This window comes from Taudactylus pleione, unplaced genomic scaffold, assembly GCF_031769625.1.
Source record: "Taudactylus pleione unplaced genomic scaffold, aTauple2 ptg000535l, whole genome shotgun sequence".
Taxonomy (NCBI): domain Eukaryota; kingdom Metazoa; phylum Chordata; class Amphibia; order Anura; family Myobatrachidae; genus Taudactylus; species Taudactylus pleione.
The window spans coordinates 9309606-9327114 of record NW_028284937.1 but is presented as its reverse complement, the minus strand read 5'-3'; the positions used below and the strand labels follow the sequence as shown (position 1 = coordinate 9327114).

At 42.2% G+C, this 17509-nt stretch overlaps 1 protein-coding gene across 3 annotated transcripts in view; it reads right to left on the bottom strand.

Annotated features, from left to right (window-relative positions):
• Window positions 1–17509, bottom strand: part of LOC148501100 (serine/threonine-protein kinase BRSK2-like) — a 338299-nt gene that overhangs the window by 173816 nt on the left and 146974 nt on the right. For all 3 annotated transcript variants that reach the window (XM_088450950.1, XM_088450951.1, XM_088450952.1), the window contains exon 2: window positions 6755–6849. In XM_088450950.1, coding sequence (XP_088307076.1) covers window positions 6755–6849 — 95 coding nt within the window. The remainder of the gene's footprint in view (window positions 1–6754; window positions 6850–17509) is intronic.

Below are 17509 nucleotides of genomic sequence, written 5' to 3'. Positions count from 1 at the left end.
CCCTAGTATGTACAAGAAAAATCGCAATATTAATGAAAGGAGAAATAATAATGTAAGTATTAGACATAATGTAGATGACCATCTAAGATGGTTACCAGAAAAACCAAAAGGTTTTTTTATATGTGGAAGGGAGAAATGTATGACATGCAAAAATGCGGGACATAGGGACATCACTTTTCAATCTAAGGTCTCATCGGAAGTATTTTATATAGAATCCTTTCTTAATTGTAATTCCAGCTACGTTATATATATTATTGAGTGTGGATGCGGCCTTCAGTATGTGGGACGTACCACACGTACACTCAACATCAGATTTCTAGAACATCGGAGAAATATCATGAAGAATAATTCTACACACAGTTTGTCTAAACATATATCAGTCTGCAATAAGGGTGATATGAGTAAAATTAAAATTAAAGCCATTGAACAAATAAAAAGTACTGAGAGAGGTGGTAATAGGTTCAATATATTGTGTAAAAGGGAGGCGTACTGGATCTTTAGGTTACAAACCTTGGAACCAGGAGGTCTCAACGAAACAATTGAATTGAGTAATATATAATTTTGGGTCCATTGTCAAGCTCTCTCTTCCTCCTCTATATTCTTCTTTCTTCTTTTTTATATATTAATAACATGAATGAGTTTTATATGTGGTATGGGTATCTATCGGAATTAGTATATCCCATGCGGTTATCCATTGGAATTAGTATAATATGTACTTTTGCCTTTATGTGGGTCTTTTCTTAACTATAATGATTATTTTTATAGTAGCATATTATGGTGGTTCATATAATATTTGTACATCTAGTTCTGAACTAAATAATGAAAGAGACCTAATGGTCCCATATTGATGACCATCTTCTATTTATATTGTTGAAAGATTCCTAACTGAGTCCTATATTAGATCTTTAGAAATTATTTTAGTACATCTGCCATTTATATTATTTATTTATTATTAATTATGACATGAAGTTATTTTCTGTTTCTTTCTTCCCCCCCTTTCTAAGGAACAGGTTGTAATATGGTTGTAAGTAGGGATTTAATAATTTATAAATAATTACTCACCATATGATTAATTATAAGATATAAATTTTGAAATATAGATCGACATCTAAGGTGAAGGATACTCTAATGGTTAATGTTGGCTTTATATAGGCACAAGTATGACAAGACATAAATTAATGAATTGTACAAGTTGTATTTATTATTTTTTTATTATAATATGTGAGTTTTGATGATTTACTCTTTCGAAAGGATCAGTGCAATACATTATGAGTTGGAATCGTATTTTCCTAATCAGGATTGAAAGTGAACCAATTAATGCATATTAAGAGGGAAATAAGACAGCACCAATGGGTAGTGAGTTATCTTCTGAGGAAACCGCCGTGTCATAGGGCGGAGAAACGCATCAGATGACTTGTGGAACGCAGGTGGAACGCAAACCGGAAGCTACAAGCCCGATACCGGAAGTAGCGGAGCGTGAGGGAGCCAGCGTGTTCCAGCGTGTCTCAGTGATTTATACACAGCCAGCGGTAAGGAGTGCCGCGAATCAGCAATAGAGGTCCCTCTGTCTGAGGCTACATATACCTCTGGACCGCTTGATCAACAGCGCTGTTACTATTGACACACTGTGTCCAACACTGACTTTTATAGGTGGCCAACATTGTCCAATTTCCTCGACCTGCATTGGGGTAGAGGTCAGCTCCATTTGGCTATACCTTTCCCATATTAAACGGATGGTAACGTATGAAATATACAGCAGCAGAAATATCCTGCAAATTGCTTATTATAAGCTGCTTTCTATCATCTATTTAATTGTGACTGTGCGTGACTGTCTATTCACATACTAACTGTCAGTATATGGATATCTATACTAACAACTACTAATATATATCCGCTGACCATTATCAATCTCTAACTCCATACTCCGCTACCAAAATCGGATTGAATCGATGCCTAATGATTTATGATAAAAAGTGTTTGATATCGTCAGATTGATTTTAATATACATCGATGTTTCATATGTCGTATGCTATATATTGTTTTAAATAGATAAAGCCGGATCCGTGCCTTAAATTGTGGCAATTTAGCCTTATTAATGATTCCACTTGCGTTGGAAAGATTGGATTGATGCAATGTATAATTATTTGTTTTTTATTGAATAAATCTATTTTATAAATCAGTAGCCAGTTACCAGCGCTCCCATTATTATTTTTTCGGTCATAATAGGGGCCTGCCTTACTACAGGGGGCATAATATGGGGGCATTACAAGGGCGTGCCTTACTACTGGGGGTATAATATGGGGGCATTACAGGGGCCTGCCTTACTACTGGGGGCATTACAGGGGCCTGCCTTACTACTGGGGGCATCATATGGGGGCACTACAGGGGCCTTACTACTGGGGACACTATTGGGAGCACTACAACTGGGGGCACTACAGGGGCCCTTACTATTGGGGCACTGCAGGGAGCATTACTACTGGGGGCACTACAAGGGCATTACAACTGGGGGCACTACAGTGGCCCTTACTACTGGCGGCATTGCAGGGGGCATTAGTACTGGCAGCACTACTACAGGGGGCATTATTTTTAGGGGCATTATTACCAGGGGCCATTGTTACCAGGGCCATTACTACAGGGGGAATTATTACTACTGGGGGCACTGCGTAAGGGGCACAATTACAGTGGGCATTGCATAAGGGGCACCATTACAGTGGGCATTTAGTGTTTTAGAGGAGCTACTGTGGGTAATGTGTAAAATATAAGTTAGGGGGGGCCCCTTAAAAATGTTGCTATGGGGCCCAAAAAGTTCTAGTTATGCCCCTGGTGTCTATGTATGTATGTATGGGTATATATATATATATATATATATATATATATATATATGTGTATGTATGTATGGGTATGTATGTGTATATATGTGTGTGTGTTTTTATGTATGGGTTAATATATGTGTGTGTATGTATGTATGGGTATATATATGTGTGCATGTATGAATGTATGGGTATATGTGTGTGTGTGTTTGTATGTATGGGAATATATATATATGTGTATGTGTTTGTATGTATGGGTATATAATATATATGTGTGTGTTTGGGATATATATGTGTGTGTGTTTGTATGTATGGGTATATATATATATATATATATATATATTACCAGTTACTAAGCACCTTCTAGTCTGTTTAATCATTCCGTGAAGTGCTGCCTGTCTTTGAAGAAAATGCCTATGGGGTCACTGCAATTGTTTGGACTCTGGGAATAACTTCTGTATGTGGATATATATATATATATATATATATATTGATATATATGTGTTTGTGTATATATTGTGTATATATACAACGTGTTATTTTTGGCTTCCGCGTATATACAATAAGATTGGTGGTGGGATTATATGCTAGGGGGCACCAGTCAAAAATTTGCCTAGGGCACCAAATTGGCTAGGGCCGGCTCTGGTTCAGATCCATGGCGGAATGATATATGCTCAGGCTTCGCTGGAGCCTGTGAACAGGGTATACCATGAGTGCCAAAAAGACTGGTCTGCTCCAAGACTCCCACAGTTGGCAGCAGCTAAAAGTCAAATCATCCTGAGAGTTTAGGGCCTTATTCAGAGATGAACGCAATGGCGATTATGTATGCAGATTGAGCGATTATTTGCCATCGCGCATGCGTATAATCCGCACTGCACGTGCATAACAGCATTCGCATCGTGATTACAGACGCACATAGGAATCCACCGCAAATTGAGTGACAGCTGGATAGCGTTTGGGGGTGGTAACGGGGTTGGTCAGAAAAACGCACGTGTATGTTAGCGATTAGACGCCGTTACATATGGATGCATAAATTTGCCCTTGCGATCTGCTACGCAGCATGAGAGCCAATGCTGGTCAGGAGAGCAGTCAAGTCTGCAACAGGTCAGACCTACTACAAGGGCAAGATGGCCGCTCAATGTTATCGATATTTACGCAGGTAAGCAACGTCGTATGCATGTAAGAAGGCAGCAGTGGGCATCTTTATGCCAGCTTTGATATGGCAAGTATTAGCATATTTTCGCAGCTGCGATCGCATTAGCGTCCATCAAGCCCTTAGTTTCAGCACAAGCTAACAGGGTCTCCCATACCAGCACCATTTTTAGGCTCGGTTAACAAAGAGCAGCTCAGACTTCATTGAAGCCTGTGCCACCATTTATACATGGATGTATCAGGAAGTAGTTAAAAGCGTTGTCCACATATTAACAAATAGCCTGAGACTCCTGCTGCTGCCTGCAGTATATATTCAGACTGCACTATAGGCCCGATTCAGAGATGGACGAAATGGTGATTTTTACCCAGTTGAGCGATTATCGGTAAACTGCGCATGTGTCTAAGTCACACTGCACACGCGTCATTACTGTATTCGCTCGCAGCAACTTATCACTCGCAGTCTGATTGACAGTCAGGGAGAGTTTGGAAGACGTAACAGGTAGTGGCGGCAAAGAGCGCAGGCACGGCGTGAACGTTTTTGGGGGTGCCATTGCCTGTATCTGCGATCCTGTACGCAATGAAAGTGTCTCCGGCGTCTCAGTTCCCACAACCATTTTGAGTAGCCATAGGGTTACAAAGAATTGCATTAATCGAATAATCTGCGACCAGTGCCGCGTCATTGTACTACGCAGATGCTTGCAAACTGCAGGTGGGTGTCTTAATACAATCCTCAGCACCTGCGACATCTGTATTTTGCAGAGAAGCTGCATACGGTATCGCAGCTGCAATGGCAATATTGTCCATCTCTGAATCAGGCCTTAAATACATGAAGGCAGCCCACTAATACTCAATCCACCAAGTCCAGTTCTATAAAGCAGAAGAGAACACATCTAGCTATGCAAATGATCACATATATTTGTATACAAGTGGAGTACACTATAGAAGGCAAATATTGTCACTTAATCATACGAACATGGAAGAAACATTCTGCAGCAAAATTATTAATATATTTTCATTCATTCCCCCAGTTTTCTGTCCCGATCTGCTCCCTGAGACAGTCCTCTATACCCCTTTTACACCGGAGCTAAAACCCGGGTTTTTGAAGGGTTAACCCGGGCAGCTCCCTGGTGTAAAAGGGCAGAGAGTTGGATCGCCGGGTCGAGTGACCCGGCAATCCAACCCAGGTAACTAGCAGGGTTTAACACGGGCGTAGCCCGTGAAACCCTGCTGTGAGAACAGCGCACTCCGGGTCACGAAGACCTGGAGTGCGCTGCTAGCCGGCCGATTGGTCCGGCTTCAGTGGCGCTTGGAGATGACGTAATCTCCAAGCGACCACTTTCATTCCGCAAAAGCCGGGTCTATGCAGACCCGACTGCGGTGTGAACGGCGCTGACTCGGGAATATCCCGAGTCGGCGCCGGCAAAATTCCGGGTCTGATCCGGATAGGAACTTTGGGCCTGATTCAGAGCCGTTCGCTATTTGCGGTCGTTCGTTCAAAAACAAGGGGTGGCTATTCAAATGATCCGTTCGCAAATTGCAGTCTGTTCACACCTCTAAGTCTGAACGAGCGAGCAAAACATACGCTCGTTTATTTGTTAAAAACGCCCCCTGGCCGCTCGCACCATACGTCATGTCCGCTATTTATTAGATTAATCGAGTACATCGACCAGCGTATGAACTGCTCGCTATTCTTGTGGTTGGTTTTTGCTACCACAATCTTGCGAGCAGTTCTGGCTATAAAATAACCCAGTGACGTGGTCAATGACGCTGCTGTATTAATTATGCACACCCATAAAACGCCCGTTTTGACCTTTAAGCACGCCTGCGATCGGATCTCCACTCCCCATTTTCAAGCACCTTCCCCTGTTACCACCCACATACGCCTCATTCTGTCACTCAAAATAGCAGGCATTCGCTATATTGCGAGCACATGAATTTCGGCCGCACTGATTGGTTCGCGCATGCGTATAACGATCCGTACGCATGCGCAGATGTGCGAACATCGCTCGGAACGAGCGTACTGCCGCTAGCGAGTGGCTCTGAATGAGGGCCTTTGGGCCTGATTCAGAGCCGTTCGCTATTTGCGGTCGTTCGTTCAAAAACAAGGGGTGGCTATTCAAATGATCCGTTCGCAAATTGCAGTCTGTTCACACCTCTAAGTCTGAACGAGCGAGCAAAACATACGCTCGTTTATTTGTTAAAAACGCCCCCTGGCCGCTCGCACCATACGTCATGTTCGCTATTTATTAGATTAATCGAGTACATCGACCAGCATATAAACTGCTCGCTATTCTTGTGTTGGTTTTTGCTACCACAATCTTGCGAGCAGTTCTGGCTATAAAATAACCCAGTGACGTGGTTAATGACGCTGCTGTATTAATTATGCACACCCATAAAACGCCCGTTTTGACCTTTAAGCACGCCTGCGATCGGATCTCCACTCCCCATTTTCAAGCACCTTCCCCTGTTACCACCCACATACGCCTCATTCTGTCACTCAAAATAGCAGGCATTCGCTATATTGCGAGCACATGAATTTCGGCCGCACTGACTGGTTCGCGCATGCGTATAACGATCCGTACGCATGCGCAGATGTGCGAACATCGCTCGGAACGAGCGTACTGCCGCTAGCGAGTGGCTCTGAATGAGGGCCTTTGTTCCAACTCTGGGTCAGACCCGGAATTTAGGTGGAAAAGGGGTATACGTTTCCCTCACCATCAGCAGATTCCTGTGTGTGACAGGAGGTAAAGCATACAAGGACTATATAAAATGCTTGGCCTGAGTTCACCTACCTTCATTAAGACAGACTCTGAAAGCTTTTCTCGGTTTACAATCTTTATTGCCACTTTCTGTCCTGTTATGCAGTGAATGCCTAGTTTAACCAAACCTGTGAAGACATAAGAAATGTGCATTGTTAGAAACAATCAGCAAATTGAAACAATAAAGTCTAATTATTCCTGACAACATGCTGAGTCTTTGCATTCAGAATGGCTTCAGATGGTCACTAAACCGAATATACACATCTTTGCAGTTTGATGAGTTCTCTAGCACTTGTTCTATATACATGCCCAGTTGTTTTAATATAGTCCACAGGTAGGCTTGCCATATCATCCCTTTAACTTGGGATACTTGAATTTCATAGGTTCTGTGGTTGATTAATACCAGGTGAAATGGAGACTTGAAGTCATCCAACCACAGAACCGGTGTAATTAATATGTTCCTGAATTACAGGGAATTAATGGCAAGCCTAGCTATAGGTACCTTTGGACTTCCTCTATGCAAGGACAACCTCATTTTGGTGGGAACAAATCCAATCTCCCTGTCCTCTGTCCCTGGATTGCAATGAAGAATCACCCGTGCTGACAGCAGTGAGAAAGCTGATAGTGCTGTGACAGGTAACTTGTACTAGCTGTGTGGTGAATGCAGGTACTGAATGGGCAGCAAGCAACACAGCCAATTTAATGTGAAGCAATGTTTACAACACAGTCAGGTACTCTGCTAGCTGTGAGAGTTCTCTGTCCTCCCTAAAGCTAGCTACACACTGTCAGATGAAACGGGGCGATTTTTCACCAAATTGCCTACCCCAATATCTGTGCTATACAGATGCAACTTTTCCATAGAAGCTAGCGATTTTTCACCACACTTTTTGCATATGTCCACCCACAAGGATGATGACATAGTGACAGGAGAACATAGGAACCATGGGCAGATGATGGAGAATGCACACACACTGCTCCATATTGGGAATTTAAGGCCGAGATTTTCGTTTTTGACCGACAGATCAGATAATCTAATGCATTTGTGGATGTTTTCGTACCGTTTTATTGGTGAAACGATCGCTCATACACACTATACAATAAATCAGGCCGATCACCTGATTATTCGCAAATCGTCCCAATAATTGTATAGTGTGTAGGCAGTGGCATCTCTCCCCGCTGTGACACCCGGTGTGGGGGGGGGATGCCGCGTGCCGCCAAAAGGGGGTGTGGCCTCATGGATGGGGCATGGCCTCGCTGTCGTGGGGCGTGGCCTGAACCCCGGCCCGTGCCATGGCTATCATTACTGGGGTGGTGGGGGGTGCCGGAGGTGTGGAGTGCCGACTCCCTCACTGTCACAGGAGCCGAGTGCTGTACTCAGTGTTACAGTGCAGCACCCGGCTCCTGTCAATGAGGGAGAGCCAGCACCTTAGTGTCACCCTTCGTTGGGTGACACCCGGGTGCGGCCCGCACCTCCCTTGTGATGCCACTGTGTGTAGGTAGCTTAATATCTGCATTACCGGACCCCTGTCTGCATTCTGGTAAGGATGGATGAAGGTGACCCCAACCCAAAGGTTACATGGAGGCTGACTTCATATAGAAAGATCATTTTAGATGTTGTAGCTTCGTGAAAGTTATTGTTCTCAGCGATCAGGTATTTTAGCCTCTGAAATGCTTACTACCCATTACACAGATAAAAAGTAAGTCTGGTGTAGATAGAAAACAAAAAAATGTTTGCCAGAATCAGCTCAGTGATTGTTATTAGTGGAGAATATAAAGTTTTGCCCAGTTATTCCTTTAATTACTGACAGGAAAATTATATAGATTCAATGGCTAATTTAAAGTAGTTAAGATACAATCTCACATGTCGTAACATTTCTAATTAAAGATAGAACAAATTATAATTATTAGGACACTTCTTTTTTCCACCCAAACCAACTGTTTTAAGTCACAGCTACAATCAGTCTTGGTTTTGCTCCCAGTCTTTAGTTGACTCCCGCTCTGCCAAAGGTAATTTTCGACTGTTCTGTGAAACCCCAGAAAGCTCAGACATTTGGGGAAGCTTTTCAAGTTGGAGAGAGGTGTGCGTTGCGCCCCTGGAATGGTTGAGTGAAGGCACTCCAAAACCAATTATCCTGCTAATTTTTCACTGCACCCCATATGGGGTGTAGAGGAAAATGAGCAAAGATTTTGTACCGCCCCCTAAACAGTGTATCCGGTGGCACAACACTCAAATAGAATTGCCACCTGAAGTTTACAATGACTGCAAACAGATGCAGAACCTTTTTAATTTACTTTTGTCAGTGATTAGAGGTATATTCATCAATATGCCCCTAAAAACCCTGTTACCTAGGTATCTGACTTGCCAATAGTTCATGAATAAAGTTCGCCCTACTAGTGTATGGGGACTGCAGACAGTATCTGAGCTGCAAAGTAAGTAGAAGATGGGGATTACGTAATAGGGTGCGAGCTTGTGCCCCTGCGGGTATACATGCGAATGCTCCTGTATTTTTAATGCGGCAATCATTTTAAAGGCAAAGCCAAGCTGGTCTCGCCTTGAAAATGATTGCCGCTTTAAGAATACGGGAATACTTGCATGTATTCCTGCAGCAGCACAATCTCGCACCCTATTACATAAGCTCCAATATCTGTGATATCTCCTGCATTACTTTCACATCGAATGGGTCCGTTACTTCATTCCTGTAGATTACTGTAGACACCCTTCTTGACAAACTGTTCACAAGTTCCTGGGCAACAGCAGGCAGTATGTTTTGCCATTCTACCTTAAGTACAGTGACCAACTGTGACACTGAAGAAGGTCGAGTTGACCTAGAAAACAACCATCACTCCAATTCGTCCTTAGAAGTACTTAGTGGGGATAAGATCTGGACTCTGAGCTGGCCAGTTCATCTGGATTACTTAATTCTCTGTATATCAGTCCAGCATTGCCCTGGAACATGACAGGTGGCATTATCGTCCTGATAAAAACATTTGTTGTTTCCATAGAACTGCAAATGAATGGGCCTCCCTACCAAGAGTTCTTGTCAAAACCGCCACCTTCGTGGCTATTTGGAACTCGTGTGCAATGGTATGCATGGGACAATTTCACTTGAGCAGAGGTGTCCAATCACTTCTGTCTACATAGTGTAAGTGTGGAGGAAATATTTAGTATTAATGGAAAGAGAATTACATACACAATGCAATAAAAAAAACAAAGAAAAAAAAAATCAAAGATATGTCACTGTAAGCATTAGGAACATGCACTTCTAGCTATTACTTCTTTGCTATAGAATTCAGCAAACAAATTCCCACATTAATTTTCAGTGTGACCTTAATAGCCGAACACGAGCTGGATACAGGTGTATACTTCAATGCTCTGATCTCGTGTGTGTGTGTTAGCATTCACCGAGGTTTACAGTGTTTTTAGTAAATTGGAAAAGGATTCAGAAGATGAACCCTTAGGTATTAAAACAAAAACCCTTTGAAGCTCCAGAATACAGATTGTTACTGAAGCTGTAACATAGAGGTCATATATGAAAGCGGTAGTTAATTTTCTTTGGGGGATTTACCCCGGAAAATTAACATTTTGCAAAGTATGAGAATATTAAATCTCTTCTAATACACAATGCACACAAGTTTAATGACATAAAAGCCTAAATACAAATGTGTTTTCTCCTGTAAAAATATTTTTCCAGACTTATTTCCCTTGTCTGAAACAAAGGTTCTAAAAGTTTAATTTACATTTTTTTTTTTAAATATTGTTAAAATGCAGAATCCATTGTTGCATTTGCCTAATAAAATCTCATATACTGATCATAGCACCTATGTAAAAGAAGTAGTAAGTAAGGACCGACACAGTACTATGATGAGGGGTGCACAAAGGGTGGTAGTCTGGATTTCTCTGGATGCCAACCAGGTGCCCGGGACAGCCATGTAAAAAGAGGGATGTCACCAACCTTGGCACATACTGTACATAGTATTTTTAGTCCAAATTTTAACAAGCTGGCATGGCCATGCCCCTACTGTATGTCCAGTTATGTCCCCTCTAGCACCTGGGCCCACCATATGTCTATGCAGCCCTGCTAAACATAGCAACATTCTCCAAATAGGCATCAAATCATTTTGCATTAATGCAGATGGTGAGGCAGCCATATCAGTTGCATTCTATTGGTGTTCAATGTAATAATTCACATCAGTCCATGCACCTTTGGAGATTATAGTCTGAATTCACTACCACATACACAGCTTGCTAAAGTCTGTTCTTGTGAAAAGGCAGTTGCCGTACCAGTATGGTTTTGGACTGTGGGAGTACTAAGAGCAAACCTACACAAACATGGGATGAACATACAAACTTCACACAATGCATTGGTTGGAATGAAATCACCGAACTTAGCGCTGTGAGAACGCAATGAGTGACTTGGTTTGAATTGAACCCATGATCTTAGTGCTGTGAGACAACAATGTTAACCACTGTGTAACCATACATGCCTCTCAAAGAAATTTTTAGTAAGTAAGGAGCATTTAGTTGGGAGAACATGAAGTGGATCCAACAAGACAACCCAGAGGCAACATTATAGGATAGCACAGAAGCTAAGTACACAATGGTCTGGCAGGAAAGAACTTGCTAACAAAAGCTGTTTGTGACTATTTTAGCGCAGAGCAATTGTGGCTGTCCTAGTCCAGCTGTAGCTATATACAAGTTGGGTATGATAACATTTGGTTGGATACGATGTCCAGGTGGTCAGAATCGCGATGGTCACAATGCTGGCTCTGGAATCCAGACAGTCAAAATCCTGATGCATGTTGTTGGGTATTCTAACCCTAACCCTGCCCCCTAAAGCACCCTTCCCGCAGACTAACACTAACCCACCCCTCCTGCAACTTAACCCTAACCCACCCCTCCTGCAACCTAACCCTAACCGTCCCCTCCCGCAGACTAACCCTAACTGTCCCCTTCAGCAGCCTAACCCTAACCCACAGCTCCCGCAACCTAACCCACCCCCTAGTGCCTAACCCTAACTGACCCCTCCCGCAGACTAACCCTAACTGTCCCCTCCCACAAACTATCCCTAACCCACCCCTCCTGCAACCTAACCCTAACCATCCCCTCCCACAGACTAACCCTAACTGTCCCCTTCAGCAGCCTAACCCTAACCCACCCCTCCCGCAACCTAACCCTAACCGTCCCCTCCCGCAGACTAACCCTAACCGTCCCCTGCAGCAGCCTAACCCTAACCCACCCCTCCAGCAACCTATCCCTAACCCACCCCTCCCGCAACCTCACTACAGACTAACCCAAACCGTCCCCTCACATAGACTAACCCTACCTGTCTCCTTCAGCAGCCTAACCCTAACCCTCCCCCTAGTGCCTAACCCTAACTTTAAACCTAATACTCTCCGTTGGAATTCTGACCATCAGGATTCCGGAGCCGGTATTGTGATGACTGTCAGGAGTCCGGAGCCGTTATTGTGACCATCGGATTATGACTGCCGGGATCCTGACTACATTCCCAGTTGAAGATATTATTCTATTTATAATAACAATTTATTGTTCAACACCAGCAGGTGACAAATGTTATCTCTTCCTCATGTCTGATCAGTAATGTATTACAAATCTCATAATATATAATAATGTGTATAGCAATAGCAACATGCTGATAGAGCAAGCAATAAATATACCGGATATACACTCTCAGCATATAAATAGAGACATGTGGTAAAAACACCTCTATGCTAAATCTATACATAGTATACTGTAAAATAAAGTCCCTGGTAGGCACCTGTTTGTTTGCTCGGGCTAATCTCGAGAACCACTGGACGGATTTTGATGTAGTTTTAACTATTCTATAGAGCATTTGTCAAGGAATATTTAGGTGTATAAAACATTAATGTGTATAAAACATTAATGTATGAAAAAAGGGAGCTGAGCAGTGACGATTTTAGTGAGGGAAGTAAATGGAAAAGATATTGTCCGGGCGCTTCCTCGTGTTACACTGCCTAAACTGTTAACGATATATCACAACGATGGACTTTATTTTATCCCATGTAGAGATTGATACGAATTATCAGGTATCTGCAGAAAAAATTATGTAATCCCTGTTTACTGATACAAATTGTCAGATTTTCCCTTTTTTTACCGTTCCTATTTTATTTATGTGAAATATAATTCTTTAGTTTCAAATGAGTCAAATTTCCTGTAAAGTTGAGTACACATTAGACGATATGTCGCCCATACATGCTGCTCAATCTGGCAATTTGATGAACCCCATGCTTGTGGATGCGGCAGGTGAACGACACATAGCACGGTCGATCACCACAAATCGTACGGTAATAAACGTCCGCACGATATATCGTCCGTTGCATCTGCCATCAGCTGGGTACACAGGTCATCTAATGTATACCCAGCTTCAGAGTCTGCTTTAGCGTGACAATAAATAAAGCACAGGGACAGACACTGAACGTGGCTTAAGTTGACCTAGGTGGAAACTGTTTTTCTCATGGATAACTCTACGTGGCCCTTTTGCGTGTCATATCAAAACAAAGGAGTCTATTTACTAAGCTGTGTTAGGAGATAAAGTGAACAGTGATAAGGTACCAGCCAATCAGCTCCTAACTGTCATTTTTCAAACACACCCTGTGACATGGCAGTTAGGAGCTGATTGGCTGGTACCTTATCACCGTTCACTTTATCTCCTAACACAGCTTAGTAAGTAGACCCCAAATCTTTTCGTGTTGACATCAGGAGGAAAAAACGACTAATGTCATCTACAAGGCAATATTATAAGACATCGGTTAAAATATACTATTGCCGTCATTACTAAATTGCTCCTGTGAGAAGCCAAGGCGGTGCGCTAGTATATTATAATTTACGATTCTAAAAAAGGACAATAATGTATAATATTAATATAATGTATGGTATTATACATGTATAATGTATAATAATGTGAAAAGCTGAAAAGTTTGTTTTCACAAAAATGGAATACAATAGCAAGAATCTGCGTAATCAGTCACATATAATATCTGGGGAATGTATTAAGATATAGCACATTTTATACAGATACATTTAAAATGAATATCTGAAAGGTATTTGTTATTTGGATACATATGAAATGCCCTTTTCAGAATCATGATTAATAGAGAACTCCATGAAACATTCAATTTAACTTTATTTGTCATTGTTCAACAACATAACATGCATTGCAAAAGTCACCACACCCAAGAATTCCTGCAAGCAGTGGCTCAGGCGATACTCAACTATGACTGAGACAAGCACCTGGGAGCAGAGTATGTCAATTAGAAGATGTTTGTAGGTGAGATAAAGTGGAAAAGTTGCATAAAGCAACCAATCAGCTTCTGTCATTTATCTAGCACACTTTATGAAATAACAGAAGGCGACTGGTTGCTTTGGGTAACTGCTCCACTATTTCTCTCTCCGGGGCTTGAAACATCTCCCCCTGTGGGAGCTGCAGCCATTTCTAGTATTCACCACGTTCTGGCTGAATTAACTTTGCCTCAAATATTGTGTTCATGTATTTAGCCAAAATAATGGACAAATATGTAGGGCAAGGGCAATTAAAAAGTATGTCCAAAAATGATTACTAATCTCTATATAGTACTGGGTAATTAATGGCAGTAAACTTAACTAGAATAATAATAAGGAAAAATCCATATTGTACTTCTATAAAAGCATCGGGATACAGGACCTCATTCAGAGTCGGTTGTTGCGGCTGCTCGGTCGTACGCCACCGATGTTCACTAAACTGCGCATGTGTAAAATTCGCAATGCGCATGCGCAAACTAGCTATTATGATCAGAAATTGCTCTCTCCTTGAACACAGCCAGGTTGTTAGTTTGAGTGACAGGATGAGGCGTTTGTGGGTGGTAACAGGGGAAGGTGCTTGTGAACGGGGGAGTGGAGATCCTAACGCAGGCGTGCCTGACTATGCAAACGGCGTTTTATGGGAGTGCATAATTAACTAAGTAGTGTCATGGCACATGTGACATGGGAGGTTTTTACACTGACTAGATTGTAGTGCTTTAGAGAGGGTATGGTCAACCTTAAGCTCTACGAGCAGCTCCGATGGTTCCCGATGGTCTCGATTAATCCTTATATGCCCGGAGATGACGTGTAATGCGAACGAGAAGGGGGCGTATTTTTAGTCTTACGGCCGCATCCTCCCCTCGCTCGTCCAGCTAACGATCCCATCTTAACAACGCAAATTGCGAGCGCTTCAGTTGCATATCCAGCCCCTTTTACCTTACGACCGTGCGGCCGCAACAATCAACTCTGAATGAGGGCCACAGAACTATACCATGAAATACATTTTTATGTACTTTACCTGCAAAAGATAAATATTTTTACAATTATTATTATTATTATGTTATGATTAATACTACTACTTTAAATACTGAGAAGTGAATGCAACTAAACTAAATGCTTTGCTATTTTAATTCTTATGAGCATGTTATTTTTATCTTTTGTTCACACCAAATATCCTTATGCAGTGACTTCTCCAGGTTAAATCGCATGTAAATAAAATCCCACTATAAAATGTGCAGAGTGCTATATATAACACTATATCCACCTCTCACAAGTAAACAGGGGATCCTCATCAGTGAGTCAATGAGAGCAGCAGCAGCAGTGCGACAACATATATACTCGCACTCCAAGGTGTTAAGCTGTGCAGAGTCCTATATTGAAATGTCCCATAATTACCTTGTGAAGGGCACATTCTGATAAAAATAACAAGCTATGACAGACGAGAACACAAAAACAAAAGAAAGGGAAGCCTGGGTGCTGGCATCACTGCAAAACAATCCCATCCCCACTGGAGTCATCATTCACAAGCAGAAAGAACCAGGGAGCCTGCGCACAGGCAGCCAGTCATGACCTTGAAGATTCCAGTTTCCTATGTCTGCATTTGGCTGTGGGACAGCTGCAGTGTGATACCAGATCTACAGCCCCCATGAGATAAACACAGGCTCTGGTGCTGCAGCAGAGATACCTGGGCAAGAAGCACTCAGCCATAACTCTGAACCTGTCATATAATCATTGTGCTGCCAGATGAAAAAGGACAAAGATAATTTCTGGGACCACAGATAGAAGCGCTTCAGTCTATATTGGGCTTTGGCATAATAATCATTTGCAGTATGTTAATGTTAAGTATAGAGAAGCAGGCGTCTCTGCGTTTTTGCTATTATTTCATTATTCCTGGTTTTATACAGTAAACTACCAACATATTCAGAAAGACTTTGTAAAGCCAAGAAAGCACACACACAAAACTGATGGAATTGCTAGATTTAGGGTAATGGATTAACAAAATATCTTGTGTTTCATGTCATTTTACATATTTTGTTTGCAACAGGATTATTATTACAGTATTATGACCTGGGCTGAAGAATGGACCTTGAAGTAGATCTGCTGCCTTTGTTTTTTACACTGTCCTTGAGCTCGATTCAATTGAACGCAAATTAAATAGCGCCGGGAGGATGCTCCCGGAGCTTATCAATTCAACATGCTGTTAGGTCGGAGAATGCCCGTTCTATCGCCCCTCGTGCCTTAAATAAGATGTTTACTCATGAGAACGGGCATTCTCAGACTAAACTGCGCAGCGCGATGCTGTTTCCGCGGCGCTAAGGGCAGAAAACAGCATCGCAGCGTGTTGTTGGATTTCTGCTCGCACCCCTGGAGGGATTGAATAGCTTCGGGAGCTCCATGCTTCATTCACATTCAATTGAATCGAGCCTCTTTTCTATAACCCAGTCCATTGATCCTGAAAACGACCCCACTGTTTGCTATCATGGTTTTAGCCCTGACCTATCTATCCATTTATACAGAGTATTTAGACATTGTTAAACTATGTTGTTTGTTTTTCCATTAGGAGCCAGAATGAAAGGCTGTTGGAAGCCCCGCTCTGAAAGTTTGGAATTTGGTATATCAGGAGCAGAGTGACTTGCAGGACAGAAATCAATATAGCTTTCCAAATCACTGAGGTTTCACAAATCACTGCAGGACAGAAATCAGCACAGAACAGAATTCATTGCTGAGCAAAAATCGCTGCACACCAACATTGGAGACCAAAGCATATGATAATGTGCTTGGAGGAAATTAGTAACTGTCAGTGCAGGTGCAGTGTGACAGTTGATCCTCCAACTCACTGCTCTTCCTTTGGAGCTCTGCCTGCACCATCCGTAGTTAAGTAGACTCAGAAGTGCCCTCTAGTGGCCGGCGCCGGCCCTGCATGGAGACCTCCATGGCCCTGACAAACTTCAAACATAGCCAAATATCTAATTCCAGTGAAACTACACCACCATGACAATTGTTTTTTAGGAGATAGGTACAAAACTCTGGCCATGCTTAAAGCACAAACAGACAAATAAACACACACACTTTCTCATGTATTATAATTGTCATTGTTGACACAGCGCAGGACAGTGGGGAGAACAGGGAATGTATAAAACAGATACATACATGCAGACAAATTCAATTCAGACACAAAAACAAAGGGTAGTCAGGACCCAGCTCATGAGAGAGCTTAATGATTAGAGGCACAGCTCTAATAAAGAGACTCCTTAACAATTTGAAGTGGGAGAGTCTGATTGGGGATATCAGAGACTTTCATCATAGTGACTCAGAAGAAGCCTTGGAGACGGGAGTGGGGGTGTTTACAAGGGACAAGGCGCAGGTTTGAGGTTCTGTATATATATATATATATATATATATATATATATATTTATATTTATTAAGGGAAAGAATTCCAAGATGAGATTGTAGATGTACAGTATGAAGGG